This window comes from Calliphora vicina, chromosome 1, assembly GCF_958450345.1.
Source record: "Calliphora vicina chromosome 1, idCalVici1.1, whole genome shotgun sequence".
Lineage (NCBI taxonomy): Eukaryota > Metazoa > Arthropoda > Insecta > Diptera > Calliphoridae > Calliphora > Calliphora vicina.
The window spans coordinates 9,903,039-9,923,280 of record NC_088780.1 but is presented as its reverse complement, the minus strand read 5'-3'; the positions used below and the strand labels follow the sequence as shown (position 1 = coordinate 9,923,280).

Here is a 20,242-nt window from a genome sequence, read left to right as displayed (position 1 = left end):
AATTTTTAAATTTATTTTTAATTTTTTAAAATTTTTTTTTTAATTTTTAATTTTTTTTTAATTTATTAGTGAAAAAAATTTCATTAAAAAAAAATCTGATTAAAAAATATTTTTCCCGATTTTGACCCATTGTAGGTCCGACTTACTATGGCCTTATATACGCCGATGCAAAGTTTTTTTTTATCTATTATTGTAAATCCATATTGTCTATATTAATGACTTAGTAATCCCGATATAGATCAAAAATCGAGCTAGTCCCGGTTTTTTCATTATCAGCCCAATTATGAAAAAAAAAATTCCCTGGGAGTTTTTTCCCTTTTCGTTTTTTTAACAAATAATTTGAATAGAAAAAATGATAAAAGGGGGAAAAAAATATATTAAGTGAAAATAAATTTATTTTAAATAATTAAGCTTTTTGTTAAAATAGTGAGTAGTGAGCTTTTTGTAAGTTTGAAAGTTTTTTTATAGTAAAAAAAACATTTATATTGATTAAAATAAAACACATTACCAAATAAAAAAAAGCTTTTTACTATAGTGAAAAAAGTATTGCAAGAAAAAAAGCTTCTTAGTGAAAATAGTTTTTTAATTGAGAGAAACTTTTTTAGCAAAGATTTTATAAGAAAAATAGTGAAAATTTACATTAAATATTTAAAGAAATCTATCTCTTTTTTAATGAACAAAGTTTAAACAAAAAAAAGCTTTTCAATGAAAACTGCACGGTATTTTTTAAGTGAAAAAGGTTTCTATTTAATAAATTTTAGTTTTTTGTGAAAATATGTGTCTTTTTAAAATATAAATATTGTGAAAAACAAGTTACCTTTTATAGCTTTTATAGTGAAAAAGCTTTTATAATAAAAAAAAACTTGTTTGTGCAAAAAACATATGTTTTAAAAATTTCTAATGAAAAAAGAATTTCTAGTGAAAAAGATATTTAGATTCAATAGTATTTTAAGTAAAGAAAAGCTTTTTTTGTTTTAATTGCTTTGTTTCTATTACAAGATTCCCGTGACAAAGAAGTCCACAGCCGCTTTATAGTGATTATAAGCAGCCATACTAACACGCAATTTATAGTCTCCCGAGGGTAGTGGTAAATTCTTATACATATCCTCACTCAAAATCATATCTTGGATGATAATGTCATGCTGAAAATTAAATTTGTATTCAAAAACTGATAAAACTACCAAAACTACTCCTACTTACATCAAAGGGACAGCTATGATTTACATTAGTGTAGGGTATTGCAAAGCCATAAAGTCGTTCCCAAAATGGATAACGTTTTTGATTTTTCAGAAATACACAGAAATCGAGGGTAGTATTGTACATAAATGGACGATAATCAAAGCTTTTGCGAAATAATTGAAAATTTACCTAAAAATGAGGCAAATTAATTTATAGAAATTTAATAAGAAATCATTGGATGGCTCACCGTTATATTGTTTACGGGCACATGGAATAGCCGCATAGTTAAACGCAAAGCCACCTTATTGCGTCCCATAACTTTGAGTTTGCACTCCTTGATATCGCCAAAAGATTTGTCAAATTCCTCGCAAACAATATTTGTAAATTTTATCAATGTGCACTTTATGGCCACACCATAAATAGCCAAAAGACAGAGTATTATTTTGAAATGGATCATTAAGGTTGAATGAATAAATTACAACTGATTGAAAAAGTTTTGTATAGAAATCATTTGGAAAAAATATTAGAATTTTTTTAATTAAATTGTAATTAAATTTAGAATTGTATTAAAAGTTAACGATTTTTAAGCATCATTAATTTCTATTGCCAGCAGAATAAATGAATTTTGAATATATTTTAATTTTATATATGGGCGTTTCCACGAAACAACTGCGTCATTCGTACGCCTTTGAAGTGAAGAAATATTAAGAAATCTTAACAATTTGTATAGCCTACACCATGGTGGCAAGGGTAAATATATGTAAGTTTGTCAATCCGTTTGTAATTTCTACATTTTTCATTTGCGACCCCACAAAGTATATATGTATATTCTGGATCGTTATAGATAGCGAAGTCGATATAGCCATGTCCGTCTGTATGTTGAAATCAACTTTCCACAGCCCCCAAATAACTTACATACATGATTCATACATCAATATATCGGGTAGAGCCGGTCCATAAATGGCTGAGTTATAAGGAAAAAACCGGGATAACCTAGATTTTTGACCTATTTTAGATCTATTCTGGATTACAAAGATATTTCAAACTCCATTGCAACGATGTATATAAGGCTAGAGTAAGTTGGACCTACAATGGGTCAAAATCGGGAAAAATATTTTTTAAACCGAATTTTTTTTTTCACCAAAAAAAATTTTTTGTCATAATTTTTTTCTAAAAAATTTAAAAAAAATTAAAAAATTTGGAAAAAACTTTTTTAAATTAAATTGAAAAACAATTTCGAAAATAAAAAAAAAATGCAAAAAATTTAAATATTTAAAAATTTTATTTTAAAGTATAATTTGGTGAAGGGTATATAAGGTTCGGCACAGCCGAATATAGCTCTCTTACTTGTTTTGTTTGCATTAATTTTTTTTTCTAATAAATTAAAAAAAAATAATTTTGAAAAATGTGGAAAAAAAATTAAAAAAAAATATTTTGAAAAAATTTTGAATTTTGTTTACTTAAAAAATATTAAAAAATTTTATTTTAAAGCATAATTTGGTGAAGGTTGAATATATGTAGCTCTCTTACTTGTTTTTCTCTACATTTTAAGTGTAAAAGAGAGGTTTTGTTTATTAGTTGTGGTATCCCGAACGTGACAAAAAATTGGCGAATTTCAACATAATTTATTAAAGATTGTTTTACATTAAAATGGAATAATCTAGCTATCAATTGAGAGTAGTCTTGTTAAAATGTTTGCATTGATTTTTGTTTTAGAACCTTTACTATGATTTGTAATGCGACATATTTTCCCCTCATGTTTGTAATAGCGATTCAACTCAAAATTTCATAAACTAGAAAAACCTTGCAAAATTTTATCAGGATTGCCGCATAATCAACATATTTATGACTGCTCATTCAGTATTTCGGGCGATATTTGTATGGGGGATAGGTGAAATTATGATTTTTTGTTTAACTAAAAAATATTAAACATTTTAAGGCATAAATTGGTGAAGGGTATATAAGACTCGGCTATCTTACTAGTTTTTGTTCTTATTTACATTTTAAGTGCAAAAGACAGGTTTTGTTTATTAGTTGTGGTATCCCGAACGTGACAAGGAAGTGGCGAATTTGAATATAATTTATTAAAGATTGTTTTACATTAAAATGGATAATCTAGCTATCAATTGAGAGTTGTCTTGTTGAAATGTTTGCATTGATTTTTGTTTAACAACCTTTAGTAAGATTTGTAACGCGACAAATACCGATTCAACTCAAAATTTCATAAACTACAAAAAACTTGAAAAATTTTATCAGGATTGCCAACATATTTATGACTGATCAAAAAGTATTATGGGGGGGGGGGCACAATTCTAAGGGTGATAGGTGAAATCATGAACCGATATTAACCATTTTTTAAATTTTGTTTAACTAAAAACTATTAAAAATTTTAAAGCATAATTTGGTGAAGATTGTTTTATATTAAAATGGAATAATATAGCTATCAATTGAGAGTTGTGTTGTTAAAATGTTTGCATTTTTTTGTTTTAGAACCTTAATATGATTTGTAACGCGACAAATTCTCAAAATTTCATAAACTATATTATTTATGACTGCTCAAACAGTATTCCGGTAGAAGATTTGTATGAAAGCTAGGTGAAATCATGAATCGATATTGCTAATTTTCAATTCAAACAAACCTTATCAGCCAGCTAGCTCTTTTCGTTTAGATCCTATCATGAGACAGACAGACGGGCGGACATAACTAGATTATGTGAGAATCTTATAAGGACCTATGATAAATATACTTTTTTAACCACCATTTAAACTTTATTTTGTGAAAAACCTAAAAACGTCTCATTTTCATTTGAAATTTTTTTCGAAACTGTTTTTAAATTTTTTCCAAATTTTTTTTTAATTTAAATTTTTTAGCACTTGGGGTTAAAATGACCCCAAACTTCTACAACCATAAAAAAAATATTATTTTAAAAGATTGGGGTCATTTTAACCCCAAGTGCTATATAGGGTTAATTTTAATTTGTCTGCTGTTTTTGTAAATACTAGACTTTGTGTTATATTTTTGTTAAGTTTCATCAAAATCGGCCCAAAAATATACAACATTTCGCTCTTTAAATTAGAAATTCAAAATATTGAAAAATTTAACATTTGACCTTCACGATTTAAGGTTTAAGGTTTTCCAATTTTAGCAAAACTTACAGAGTATATTTAGAATTATCTGGACTATAATTTTCTGAATAGGTTTTACTTAAAATTTGTAACAGTAAGGAAATAGAGCTCATTCGCCAAAAAAATTGCCAAATAATTGGTTTTTCTCGAAAATTTCAAAATTTAAATCGCAGGTACGGAAAAACTATAAGAGATATTTTCATAATTTTTTCACATTTTTATTCCCTATTATGTTCTCAATAAATCCCAACGAGATGATAAAAAAATTCTGAAATTTGTTTAACAAAATTTTTAAAAATTTGAAAATGGAGTTTTGAAACTGCCGTTAAAAAAATTTAATTTTTTTGTTTAGTATAAAACTCATTTAGAAATAATTTCTCAATTTTAATGAAATTGTAATTAAATTTTGAATTGGACAAAATCATAATTAAACGCTTTATTAATTTTGATTGCCAGCACAATAAATAATTTTTCAATTAAACTAAAGAGCGTAACAGATTTTTAAATAAAATATATTTTTTTAAAACATTTTCTTCCAAAACAGACCCATAGTGCATTTGAGATTGGATTACAAGCCACCAAAAAAACACAGAAACATTGTTATTTTACCAATATTTTTTTCGATGATTTTTTGGTAATCTTCATTTGTAATTCAATGCAATAAACGAGTATAAACTTGTTATGATTTCTCAGTTTGAACATGGTTTAAACTTTAATGTGACATTTTGACCATTATTGTCACAGAGTCAGATCAGATGTGCTGCGATCACTACACTGCGATCACTACATGGCTGGGTATGTGAAATTTTCTTTATTTATTTATTAAATAAATAATGGTTAAATATATTGGCCAAAAAAAAACCCTGCTGCTGGCTCTATTTGGCAATTGTTATTGTTAAAAAAACACACAAAAGTCATCAATCAAAAGAAAATTGCATAACTTAAAGAAGATAAGGAGAAAGGGAGCTTATTAACCACAATAATATCATTAAAAGTTTCAAGGAAGGACTTAAACTCAGTTTGTTTAGAGTTCATTGCTTCTTTTTTAAAAACTTTAAATATTTATCTAGTTTTGCTCATTAAATTCTTAAGCACTGCAATTAATTTTCATTAACAAAAATCACAACAAAAAAAAGAAGAGAATATAAATATTTATAAATAAAAATCAATAGCCAAACATAAATCACATGAGAACGAACCAAAAACTAATTAAAACAAAATGAAATGAAAGGGAAAAAAATCTATATAAACACGCAAAAATCAATACCAACATATGCAGGCTGAATCATGCAGTGAACAAGCAACGATCACAGATCTGAGATCAACGATCAGCACAGACCTAAACCAACAGCCATTGCAACAAAGTGCAGGATTCATTCCTTCTACTATTTAAGCAAAGAATATTAATAATGAATATCGATGAGTGGCATTTGTATGTACATTGTACATGGTTGAATGATCGTTTAGTGGCTAAAGGGAAGGTTGAATGTGTGTATGTTTAGATATGAAAGATAATGAGTATGATGATCAATACAGCGCCAGCCAAGTAAACACCCGCTGTAAACAACTGATCTTTGGACAAAGATCACCCAACAGCAAAAAAAAAAACAAAAATTTAAGTAGAAAAAAGATTAAATGAATTAAAGTTTGTTCTTCTTTATTTATTTATTGGATTTGTATACAAAATACCCCAAAAGATAAACGTTATAAACATTGACAATGACAGCAATGAAAAGGGTTTTCTCAGTTGTACAATTGAGGCATGCAAGCCAGGGTCACTATATAAAATTTGTTTTGGAATTGATTTCTTTTTTTGTATACAAGAAGCGTGTTAATGATCTTAACTTAAGATCAATAAATACAAAATTTTTGTTCATCATGATTTCATCACATCAAATAATCAATATTAAACCATAGACTGCATAAAATATATGGTTTACTATAAATTGCAAACGATCGAGAAATTGTCTAGAAATAGAAAACGATCGAGAAATTGTCTAGAAATAGAAAACGATCGAGAAATTGAACTATAAATAAAAAACGATCCAGAAGGTGAACTATTAATAGCAAATGATCAATAAAATTAATTATAAATAGAAAATGATAGTGAAATTGAATCATAAATAGAAAAAAATTTAACCATAAATAGCAAATGATCGAGAAATTACACTAAAAAGAGCAAACGATCGAGAAATTGAACAATAAATATCAAACTATCGAGAAGTTGCACTATAAATAGCCAACGATCGAGAAATTGTACTATAAATAGCAAACGATCTTGAAATTGAACTATAAATAGAAAACGATCGAGAAATTGAATAATAAAAAGAAAAAAATTTAACTATAAATAGCAAATGATCGAGAAATTACACTAAAAAGAGCAAACGATGCACTATAAATAGCCAACGATCGTGAAATTGTACCATAAATAGCAAATGATCGAGAAATTACACTAAAAAGAGCAAACGATCGATAAATTGAACTATAAATAGCAAACTATCGAGAAGTTGCACTATAAATAGCCAACGATCGTGAAATTGTACCATAAATAGCAAACGATCTTGAAATTGAACTATAAATAGAAAACGATAGAGAAATTGAACTATAAATAGCAAGTGATTGAGAAATTGAACAGTAAATAGAAAACGATCGAGAAATTGAACTATAAATAGAGAGAAAGTGACCTATAGATAGTAAACGATCGAGAAATTTGAACTATAAATAGCAAACGATCGCGAAAGTGAACTATAAAGAGCAAACGATTGAGAAATAGAACTATAAATAGAAAACGATCTAGAAATTAAACTATAAATAGAAAACGATCGAGAAATTGAGCTATAAATAGAAAAAAATCTAGAAATTAAACTATAAATAGCAAATGATATTGATATTGGCTAAAAATAGCATACGATCGAGAAATTTAACTATAAATATTAATTGATCGAGAAAATGAACTATAAATAGCGAAAAATTGAACTATAAATAGCAAATGATCAAGAAATTGAACATTAAATAGAAAACGATCGATAAATTGAACTATAAATAGCCAACGATCGTGAAATTGTACTATAAATAGCAAACGATCTTGAAATTGAACTATAAATAGAAAACGATCGAGAAATTGAACTATAAATAGCAAGTGATAGAGAAATTTAACAATAAATAGCAAACGATTGAGAAATTGAACATTAAATAGAAAACGATCGATAAATTGAACTATAAATAGCGAGAAAGTGAACTATAAATAGTAAACGATCGAGAAATTTGAACTATAAATAGCAAACGATCGCGAAAGTGAACTATAAAGAGCAAACGATCGAGAAATAGATCTACAGACAGAAAACGATCGAGAAATTAAACTATAAATAGAAAACGATCGGGAAAGTGAACTATAAATAGCAAACGATCAAGAAATTGGCTAAAAATAGAAAACGATCGAGAAATTTAACAATAAATAGCAAACGATCGAGAAAGTAAATTATAAGTAGCAAGCGATCGAGAAATTGAAATAAAATAGAAAATTCTTGAGAAATTGAACTATAAATAGCAAACGATCGAGAAATTGAGCTATAAATAAAAAACGATTGAGAAAGTAAACTTTAAATAGTAAACGATCGCGAAAGTGAACTATAAAGAGCAAACGATCGAGAAATATAAAACAATCTAGAAATTAAACTATAAATACAAAACGATCGGGAAATTGAACTATAAATAGTAAATGATCGAGAAATAGATCTACAGACAGAAAACGATCGAGAAATTAAACTATAAATAGAAAACGATCGGTAAAACGATCGCCTAAAAATAGAAAACGATCGAAAAATTTAACAATAAATAGCAAACGATCGCGAAAGTAAATTATAAATAGAAAACGATCGAGAAATTGAACTTTAAATAGCAAACGATCGATAAATTAAACTATAAATAAGCAAACGATTAAGAAATTGGCTAAAAATAGAAAACTATCGAGAAATTTAACAATAAATAGCAAACGATCGCGAAAGTAAATTATAAATGGAAAACGATCGAGAAATTAAGCTATAAATAGAAAACAATCGAGAAATTGAACTTTAAATAGCAAACGATCGATAAATTAAACTATAAATAGCAAACGATCGAGAAAGTGAACTGTAAATAGCAAGCGATCGAGAAATTAAACTATAAATAGTAAACGATCGAGAAATTGGCTAAAAATAGAAAACGATCGAGAAATTTATCAATAAATAGCAAACGATCGCAAAAGTAAATTATAAATAGAAAACGATCGAGTAATTAAACTATAAATAGAAAACAATCGAGAAATTGATCTTTAAATAGCAAACGATCGATAAATTAAACTATAAATAACAAACCAGCGAGAAAGTGAACTGTAAAATGCAAGCGATCGAGAAATTGAACTAAAATAGAAAATTCTTGAGAAATTGAACTATAAATAGAAAACGATTGAGAAAGTAAACTTTAAATAGTAAACGATCGCGAAAGTAAACTATAAATATCAAACGATCGTGAAATTTAATTATAAATAGAAAACAATAGAGACATTGAACTATTAATAGCAAATGATCGAGAAGGTGGTGACTACAAAAATAGCAAATTCTCGAGAAATTTACTATAACTATAAATGTTAACTATAAATACCATATGTTTAAATCGTTTATCATCTCTTTTAATTATGCAACAAATTTCAAGTAGTGTAATGGCAAAAAAATTGCAACATCATGTTAAGGTTTTTTTCACATGTGTTTAGTACTACCTATGAATTTCATACAAGAAAAAAAACCTACAAATGTTTGTTGCAAGTTTCCCAAAAAATACAAGATTTTTGCAAAAATATTATACCTTTTAAACTTTAACAAATTATAATTGTTTGTTTCACATTTATCTGTTTCTTTTCTTATTTTTTTTTTTTGTGATTTTAGAATCCTAACTACCAACTGTGTGCCAGTGTCTTAACTGTGGGATACACCTCACTCACAGTTATTTTTAGTCCATTTGCTGCAGTTTAAAAATTATTATTATGGCTGGCAACATTATGCTGCAGCAGCAGCATGTCATTAATTTATGGAGATTTGCTTTCAAAGCTTACAAAAATCTTAATCATCTGTCATCAACAACTTTAAATGATCTTGTTGTTGGTTGTTGACTGCAGCAAAACAGCCAGCATCACATCATTCATAAATATGTATTTATTTTTTTTTTTAAGGAAACTTTGGTTAAATCTTAACAAAATGTATTTTTTTAACAACTTAATGGAGAAGGGAGTCAATATGTTTTTTTTTTATTTTGTTGTTTTGTTATATTGATCTTCAACATTTTACTTATATGAGTGTGGTTTTTCAAGCTTATTCAATTAGTTGCAACCCTGCAGGCAAGAGTTTAGTGTATTGGAATGTGTTGGCAAACAATTAAACGATTTTTGAACTTTAGAAAAATTATTCAAAAATTTAATTGCAGGTGCAGATTAAGAAATAATGTTGGACTGAAGGCAGCATTAGTATCAGGGAATGTATGTAAAAATTACTATAAATAGATGAATTTTCGAAAACTTACTATAAATAGCTGAATTCACTAAGCAGTATTTTTGAAAATTTTCTATAAATAGGAGAATTTCCAACAAATAGCAGAATTTCCAAAATTTACTAAAAATAGCTGAATTTCCGAAAATTCACTAAAAATAGCAGAATTTAAGAAAATTTACTATAAATAGAATAATTTTCAAAAATTTACCACAAATAGCTGAATTTTGGAAAATTTACTATAAATAGCAGAATTTCCACAACTTTCAAAAATAGCAGAATATACAAAACTTCACTATATATAGTAGAATTTCGGAAAATTTATAGTAAAATAGCAGAATTTCCAAAATTTACTAAAAATAGCAAAATTTCGGAAAATTTACTATAAATAGCAGAATTTCCAAAATTTACGATAAAGTGTAGAATTACTAAAATTTACTAAAAATAGCAGAATTGTGGAAAATTTACTATAAATAGCAGAATTTCCAAAATTTACAAAAAAATTGCAGAATGTCCGAAAATTAACTATAAATAGCATAATCTCTGAAAATTTCTTATAAATAGCAGAATTTCGGTATATTTACTATAAATAACAGAATTTCGAAATATTTGCTATAAATAGCAGAATTTCTAAAATTTACTACAAATACCAGAATTTTGGAAATTTTATTATAAATAGCAGAATTTCCAAAATTTACTATAACTAGCAGAATATCCAAAATTTATTATAAATAACAGAAGTTTGGAAAATTCACTATAAATAGCAGAATTTCTAAAATTTACAAAAAAAATAGCAGAATATCCGAAAATTCACTATAAATAGCAGCTTTTCTGAAAATTTTCTTATAAATAGCAGAATTTCGAAATATTTACTATAAATAGCAGAATTGCCAAAATTTACTACAAATACCAGAATTTTGGAAAATTTACTATAAATAGCAAAATTTTCAAAATTTACTATAAATAGCAGAATATCCAAAATTTATTATAAAGAACAGAATTTTGGAAAATTCACTATAAATAGCAGAATTTCTAAAATTTACAAAAATATAGCAGAATATCCGAAAATTCACTATAAATAGCAGCTTTTCTGAAAATTTGCTTATAAATAGCAGAATTTCGAAATATTTACTATAAATAGCAGAATTACCAAAATTTACTACAAATACCAGAATTTTGGAAAATTTACTATAAATAGCAGAATTTCCAAAATTTACTATAAATAGCAGAATATCCAAGATTTATTATAAATAACAGAAGTTTGGAAAATTCACTATAAATAGCAGAATTTCTAAAATTTACAAAAAAAATAGCAGAATATCCGAAAATTCACTATAAATAGCAGCTTTTCTGAAAATTTTCTTATAAATAGCAGAATTTCGAAATATTTACTATAAATAGCAGAATTGCCAAAATTTACTACAAATACCAGAATTTTGGAAAATTTACTATAAATAGTAGAATTTCCAAAATAGCAGAATATCCAAAATTTATTATAAATAACAGAATTTTGGAAAATTTACTATAAATAGCAGAATTTCTAAAATTTTCAAAAAAAATGGCAGAATATCCGAAAATTCACTATAAATAGCAGCTTTTCTGAAAATTTGCTTATAAATAGCAGAATTTCGAAATATTTACTATAAATAGCAGAATTACCAAAATTTACTACAAATACCAGAATTTTGGAAAATTTACTATAAATAGCAGAATTTCCAAAATTTACTATAAATAGCAGAATATCCAAAATTTATTATAAATAACAGAAGTTTGGAAAATTCACTATAAATAGAATTTCTAAAATTTACAAAAAAAATAGCAGAATATCCGAAAATTCACTATAAATAGCAGCTTTTCTGAAAATTTTCTTATAAATAGCAGAATTGCCAAAATTTACTACAAATACCAGAATTTTGGAAAATTTACTATAAATAGCAAAATTTTCAAAATTTACTATAAATAGCAGAATTTTCAAAAATTTACTATAAATAGCAAAATTTCCAAAAAGTACTAAAAATAACAGAATTTCCGAAAAATTACTATAAATAGCAGAATTTTGGAAAATTTACTATAAATAGCAGAATTTCCAAAATTACTAAAAACAGCTAATTTTCCGAAAATTTACTACAAATAGCAGAATTTCCGAAATTTACAAAAAAATAGCAAAATATCCGAAAATTCACTATGAATAGCAGAATTTTGGAAAACTTATTATAAAAGCAGAATTTTGGAAATTTTACTATAAATAGCACAATTTCCAAAATTTACTATAAATAACAGAATTTTGGAAAATTTACTATAAATAGCAGAATTTCTAAAATTCACTAAAAGCTGCTTTTCTGAAAATTTCCTATAAATAGCACGATTTCGAAATTTTTACTATAAATAGCAGAATTGCCAAAATTTACTACAAATACCAAAATTTTTGAAAATTTACTATAAATATCAGAATTTCCAAAATTTACTATAAATAGCAGAATTTTCAAAAATTTACTATAAATAGCAAAATTTCCAAAAAGTATTAAAAATAACAGAATTTCCTATATATTTCCGAAAAATTACTATAAATAGCAGAATTTTGGAAAATTTACTATAAATAGCAGAATTTGCTAAATTTACTAAAAACAGCTGATTTTTGGAAAATTTCCTATGAACAGCAAAATTTTCAAAATTTACTAAAAAATAGCAGAATTTCCAAAAAAAAACTGCTATAAATAATAATTCATCAAAAGTTTCTTTTTACTAAATAGGAAATTATAAAATGATGAGTAATTTTTATTAATTGCATGATGATATTGATGACATTTTTCTCCTCATCAAATAATAGAAACAAAAAAATTTAATTGTTTTTCTATTTAGAATTAACAATTAAAATTTAAAAATTATACAATTGGGACTTTCCAAAACCATAGAAACACAAATACATCCTCTTTTAAACACCAGATTGGTTAACTAACTAACTAACTAACTAACTATAAATAATAAATATGTATATTGAATCATAAAGACTAAAAATAAATTTAATTACAAACAAATCATTGTTAGATAAAAACTGAAAAATTGACAAATGCGCAGTATTCTAACAGACATAGAGGAAAACAAAACAACGTTTTTTTTTTCATAAAGTTTTTATATTGAAATGAAATTAACAAATAAAATCCATTTAACTGTTGTTTTGTAAAACAAAATCTATGGAATTAAACGTGAAATATGTTGATAAAAAAAACTATATAGTTGCAGGGAAAAATGCATATTTACATTCAAAAGCGGCGGGAGGAAGTTACGGGTTAACAAAAAAAAAAATATGAGAATCCACGACAACGATGCTCATACTTTGAATTTGAATTGTTGGTCGGTTGCTACAGTTGGCCACTGATTGCTGGCTGTATTGCTAAGCGGCTGCTGCTGTTGCATTATTGTTGTTGTTGCTGTTGCTAAGCTTTAGCTTTATTTTATTAACAACATGTTTTTAACCTTGTTGTGCATGATGCATGTTAGATGATGCATTTTATAGTTAGAAATAGAAAACAACAACTACTGCAACAACTACAACAATAATATTTAAAAAAAAAACACAATCATGATTAAACAAATAAAAGCGAATCTACTTTAACTACCAGTTTGCTATTTGTTTTTTGCAGTGCTTTTTGAAAAATTCTACCATCACAATTAAAATTATGATACTTTTTGTACACTCAATGATAAATGATTAATAAAATAATAAGAAACATTATAAAAACAAATTGAAGAAAAACAAGTCAGAGAGCTATATTCGGCTGTGCCGAATCTTATATACCCTTCACCAAATTATACTTAAAAATATTTTTTTTTTTAAATATTTTTAGGTAAACAAAATTAAATTTTTTTTAAAATTTTTTTTATAAAATATTTTTCCAGATTTTTCCCTTATCTACATCGTTGCAATGGACATTGAAATATCTATCATTAGATATCCATATTGTCTATATTAATGACTTCGTAATCCAGATATAGATCAAAAATAGGTCAAAAATCGAGGTTGTCCCGGTTTTTTGTTCATATCTCCGTTATTTATTAACCGATTTTGCTGATTTTAAATAGCAAACTTCTCGAAAGCATGTCTGACAGAATTATTGAATTATTGACAGACAGACAGACAGACATACAGACAGACAGACAGACAGACAGACAGACAGACAGACAGACAGACAGACAGACAGACAGACAGACAGACAGACAGACAGACAGACAGACAGACAGACAGACAGACAGACAGACAGACAGACAGACAGACAGACAGACAGACAGACAGACAGACAGACAGACAGACAGACAGACAGACAGACAGACAGACAGACAGACAGACAGACAGACATGGCTTAAACAGACAGACAGACAGACAGACAGACAGACAGACAGACAGACAGACAGACAGACAGACAGACAGACAGACAGACAGACAGACAGACAGACAGACAGACAGACAGACAGACAGACAGACAGACAGACAGACAGACAGACAGACAGACAGACAGACAGACAGACAGACAGACAGACAGACAGACAGACAGACAGACAGACAGACAGACAGACAGACAGACAGACAGACAGACAGACAGACAGACAGACAGACAGACAGACAGACAGACAGACAGACAGACAGACAGACAGACAGACAGACAGACAGACAGACAGACAGACAGACAGACAGACAGACAGACAGACAGACAGACAGACAGACAGACAGACAGACAGACAGACAGACAGACAGACAGACAGACAGACAGACAGACAGACAGACAGACAGACAGACAGACAGACAGACAGACAGACAGACAGACAGACAGACAGACAGACAGACAGACAGACAGACAGACAGACAGACAGACAGACAGACAGACAGACAGACAGACAGACAGACAGACAGACAGACAGACAGACAGACAGACAGACAGACAGACAGACAGACAGACAGACAGACAGACAGACAGACAGACAGACAGACAGACAGACAGACAGACAGACAGACAGACAGACAGACAGACAGACAGACAGACAGACAGACAGACAGACAGACAGACAGACAGACAGACAGACAGACAGACAGACAGACAGACAGACAGACATGGCTTAATCGACTCCGCTATCTATAAGGATCCAGAATATATATACTTTATAGGGTCGGAAATGAAAAATGTAGAAATTACAAACGGAATGACAAACTTATATATACCCTTCTCACGAAAGTGAAGGGTATAACAAGTAAGAGAGCTATATTCGGCTGTGCCGAATCTTATATACCCTTCACCAAATTATACTTAAAAATATTTTTTTTTAAATATTTTTATTTAAGCAAAATCAAAATTTTTTTTAATGTTTTAAAATTTTTTTTCCAATTTTTTTTCCAATTTTTTTAAAAAAAGTTTTTTCAAAATTTTTTTTTTTTAAATTTCTTTAATTAATTTTTTTCGAAAAAGAATTTATGACAAAAAAAAATTTGATGAAAAAAAATTCGGGTTAATAAATAGTCAACTTAAAGTTAACTTCTAAATAACTAACTTAAAGTTACCATTTAAATAACTAACTTTAAGTTAGCTACAAAATAGTCAACTTAAAGTTAACTTTTAAATAACTAACTTTAAGTTAGCTACAAATTAGTCAACTTAAAGTTAACTTTTAAATGACTAACTTTAAGTTAGCTACAAAATTAGCCAACTTAAAGTTAACTTTTAAATAACTAACTTTAAGTTAGCTACAAAATAGTCAACTTAAAGTTAACTTTTAAATAACTAACTACAAAATAGTCAACTTAAAGTTAACTTTTAAATAACTAACTTTAAGTTAGCTACAAAATAGTCAACTTAAAGTTAACTTTTAAATAACTAAGTACAAAATAGTCAACTTAAAGTTAACTTCTAAATAACTAACTTTAAGTTAGCTACAAAATAGTCAACTTAAAGTTAACTTTTAAATAACTAACTTTAAGTTAGCTACAAAATAGTCAACTTAAAGTTAACTTCTAAATAACTAACTTTAAGTTAGCTACAAAATAGTCAACTTAAAGTTAACTTTTAAATAACTAACTTTAAGTTAGCTACAAAATAGTCAACTTAAAGTTAACTTCTAAATAACTAACTTTAAGTTACATAAAAATTAGCCAACTTAAAGTTAACTTTTAAATAACTAACTACAAAATAGTCAACTTAAAGTTAACTTTTAAATAACTAACTTTAAGTTAGCTACAAAATAGTCAACTTAAAGTTAACTTTTAAATAACTAACTACAAAATAGTCAACTTCTAAATAACTAACTTTAAGTTAGCTACAAAATAGTCAACTTTTAAATAACTAAATTAGCCAACTTAAAGTTAACTTTTAAATAACTAACTACAAAATAGTCAACTTAAAGTTAACTTTTAAATAACTAACTTTAAGTTAACTTTTATCGAATATCTGGTGATATATGTATATTTACTGATAGCAAGGCTGCCGTTAACGGAATAGCGGGTGTCTTTACGACATCTAGGTTAACCGAGGAATGCCGGGTATCCCTTAATGATATAGCGAGACATTCTGGCCACGATGGAAATCAGGGTAATTGTATAGCTGACGAACTGGCCAAAATGGGTGCGATGATGGATGATGATGAGATCGATCCCTTTTCTGGTATCTCCCTTGTTAAATGCAAGATGGCTGTTCAGCGGACACTATCAGCCCAATTATGAATAAAAATTCCGCGGGAGTTTTTTCCCTTTTCTCATTTTTCCTATTCAAATTCAATGGGAAAAAACTCCCGGGGATCAAACTCCCGCGGAATTTTTTATTCATAATTGGGCTGTATATGAATCTGCACAAAGCAGGTGGACCAATGAGTCTTCCTGTGTTATTACGATGTCTACTTGACCCGTATATGATGCCAGCAGGACAAATCTACTTATGGAATTTCGTCGTGAGCAAATAAGGCTAATTGTCTCCTTCATTAAAGGTCTCTGTATAATTGGGACACATGCTAGTAGATTGGGCCTACGGCATAATGACTACTGTAGGAGCTGCCATAATGAAGAAGAGGATGAGACGGTGTCACATCTATTCTGCCAATGCCCGGCTCTGATAAACCTGAGGGAACACATCCTCGGAATACCATTCCTATCATGCTTAGATGAGCTATCAGGGATAAGTCTTAGACGAATCTACTCTTTCATCAGAGAATCTGGTTGGTTTAGAATGTAAACAACGGATGTATAACTCATACCAAGATGTTTACCCCATGGGATCAGTTTTGAACTGGATCAGTTTTGAATGGACCTAAGTGAGCTGCTTGAAGAGTGGCTACCCCAACATAATGTTAACTTTTAGATAACTAACTTTAAGTTACTTAACAAATTTGGGTATTTAATTAAACAGAATTTATGCAGATTTTAGCAAAACCATTTTAAATAATAATTTCCATTAGTTTGTTAATATTTTCAACAAACTGTAAAAATATGCTTTTATTTGCTAAAATATGCTTTAAAGAAAAAGGGTTTGAAAACATTAAAAATGCTATAAATTGTGATTGGGTAGTCATCTTGACTTACCGCTTTATTGAGGCACTTGGCTCTAAGAAAGTCGAGGATCTCACTAAGGAGCAACAAGCTCCTCTCTCCTGGTCGAAAGCCTATATTGCTGGTCTCAAGACCGCTCCTCCTTCTGCTGACTCATCAGCGGGGCCTAAAAGGCAACGTTCAGAGGAGGATGTAGTGGCCAAGAGCCAGCAACCGGGACCTAAAAGGCCCAAAGCGACACAAAGATCGTTAGCCAAGTCCTTTAGCGAGATTGTCAAAGACAGCCTCGTTAGGGCGGTTATTGATCGGGGTGTCAATGACGGATCCATATCTCAATTGAATTGGGATATGGTAAAGCAGAAACTGGTAGCGGTGTTCTGGAAAGTTCTCAAAGAAAACCCAGGCACTCCTCCTCAATGCGATGATGCTGGTTGGTACCAGGGTCACGTAAAACTGATGTCTTGCGTAGATGAACGCTCAGCGTTGCTACTAAAGACTGCTGTCGCATCACTGGGCGAGGTATGGCCGGGATCTAGGATTGAGGTGGTATCTGTGAGTGAGATACCCCGAAAGCCTAGATCCATAGCTAAAATACCAGCTGAGCCATCTAGCCCGGAGGAGATCTTGGAGATCCTTCAGTGTTGCAACCCACAGCTTCCAACTCAAGACTGGAAAGTTGTAAAGGTGACGGACGCTGAGGGGTCCTGAATAAGGACTCTTTTGGGCCGCAAAGGAAGGCACAAGGGAAGGTCTACTATGGATTTGGTACGATCATCCTGCGTGTCTACCGTAGCGACAACAAAGGCGATACCTCCTCAGGTGATGTCAAGCTCATGCTCTCGGAAGAGGGCATGGATTGCAATGACGCCGCTGATCCAACCGACACTGAAGATAGCAACTCAGTCTCCGAACTAGTTGGTACCTTCATTGAACGGATGGATGACGCGGTGGACGAGGACGCCCTCCTGAATTCTGACCACGAGGACGCCGACGTTACTATTGTAAAAATGGAGCATGGTGAGGGTGACACAGATAAACCTTCACCACTCTAAAGCAGCATCAGCTGTACTGCTCCTCCGAATTGCTCAGAACGGGGAGGAGCTAGTCATGGTCCAGGAACCTTGGATCCATCAGGATCGCATCTGTGGACTATGTCTGAAGGGCTATAAGCTCTACTTCGCTAAAGGCACAGGTAAAATTATATCCTGTATACTGGCTAAAAGCTCTTTGAATATCTTCATTCTGTCTGATTACAGCAATGAAGATACAGTAGCAGTCTCATGGGAAACTAATGAAGACTGTTTGTTATGGTTGATATCCAGCTATATGGCGCATGACCACGGAGAGCATTAACCAATGCACGATGCTGTCCGTAGAGCTGTGAAAAAGGCGAATGTGTCCAGGATACCTTTGGTCATCTGTGCTGACGTTAACTCGCACCACATTATATGGGGTAGCAGCGACACCAACACAAGAGGTGAGAGTCTTTTCAGTTTCATACTTAATAGTAGTTTGGAAGTAGTTAATAGAGGGTCAGAACCTACCTTCATTGTTTCAAACAGAAGTGACGTACTCGACTTAATACTTGTGAGTGCTGAGCACCACAGTATGAAATTTATTATAAATAGCAAAATCCCCGAAAAATTTACTGTAAATAATAAACTTGCGTTAAATTTACTATAAATAGCAAATTCTATAAATAGCTATGAACAATTTTAAATAAAATAATAAGAAACATTACAAAAACGGAAACCAATTGAACAAATTAAAAAAAAAAACAAATTCTAAACTCTCTTAAAAGTTGGCAATATTCACTATAAATAGAAAACGTTCTAGAAGTGTACTATAAATAGCATTCCTTCGAAAAATTCACTACAAATAGCAAACTTGCGAGAAATTTACTATAAATAGCTAATTTTTGAGAAATCTAAGAAATTACGATAGAAATTTTATGAAAAGTTTTGCGTAAAATTTTGCAAATTTTGGGTTTGAAAATTTTTAAAAAAATTAAAATTCTACTCAATTTAATTTTCATTACTTCTCGAGTGTATCAAATCCGCCAGCTATATTAAGTGTCTAAGCTCTTTATTGTATTCGTTATTTATATATATGTATGTGCACAATATTGTTTAGGTATTTGTGTATGTAAATTACATTCAATATAAAATCTAATGTTGTTTCAATAATGTGAATGTAAAGTTAGATTTAAATATAATTTTTTTTAAACAAAAGACCCTGACATACGTTTGATGGTGCATTATTTTGTGGCCATCCATATTTGTAGAGATGAGTACGATTTAGAACAGTTACACATCTATTCATATTATTTTATATTTATGAGATATGATTACACTTGAACCTGATTTAACAAAGCAATTAAAAAAGAAAATTTTATGAATAAAGTACCTTTTGTAAATATAAGTACCTTTTTTAAATAAAAGTACCTTTTGTAAATAAAAGTACCTTTTGTAAATAAAAGTACCTTTTGTAAATAAAAGTACCTTTTGTAAATAAAAGTACCTTTTGTAAATAAAAGTACCGTTTGTAAATAAAAGTACCTTTTGTAAATAAAAGTACCTTTTGTAAATAAAAGTACCTTTTGTAAATAAAAGTACCTTTTGTAAATAAAAGTACCTTTTGTAAATAAAAGTACCTTTTGTAAATAAAAGTACCTTTTGTAAATAAAAGTACCTTTTGTAAATAAAAGTACCTTTTGTAAATAAAAGTACCTTTTGTAAATAAAAGTACCTTTTGTAAATAAAAGTACCTTTTGTAAATAAAAGTACCTTTTGTAAATAAAAGTACCTTTTGTAAATAAAAGTACCTTTTGTAAATAAAAGTACCTTTTGTAAATAAAAGTACCTTTTGTAAATAAAAGTACCTTTTGTAAATAAAAGTA

The 20,242-nt window shown here is 29.1% G+C and overlaps 1 protein-coding gene across 1 annotated transcript; it reads right to left on the bottom strand.

Moving 5' to 3' along the window:
* Positions 1–992: 992 nt before the first annotated feature.
* On the bottom strand, positions 993–16,943 carry LOC135949148 (uncharacterized). Its single transcript, XM_065498614.1, has 4 exons — positions 16,827–16,943; positions 1,427–1,579; positions 1,201–1,368; positions 993–1,142 (listed from the first exon to the last, which is right to left on the bottom strand). The coding sequence occupies exons 1-4, from the start codon at positions 16,941–16,943 to the stop codon at positions 993–995; spliced, it is 588 nt and encodes a 195-aa protein (XP_065354686.1).
* Between the last annotated feature and the right edge of the window lie 3,299 nt (positions 16,944–20,242).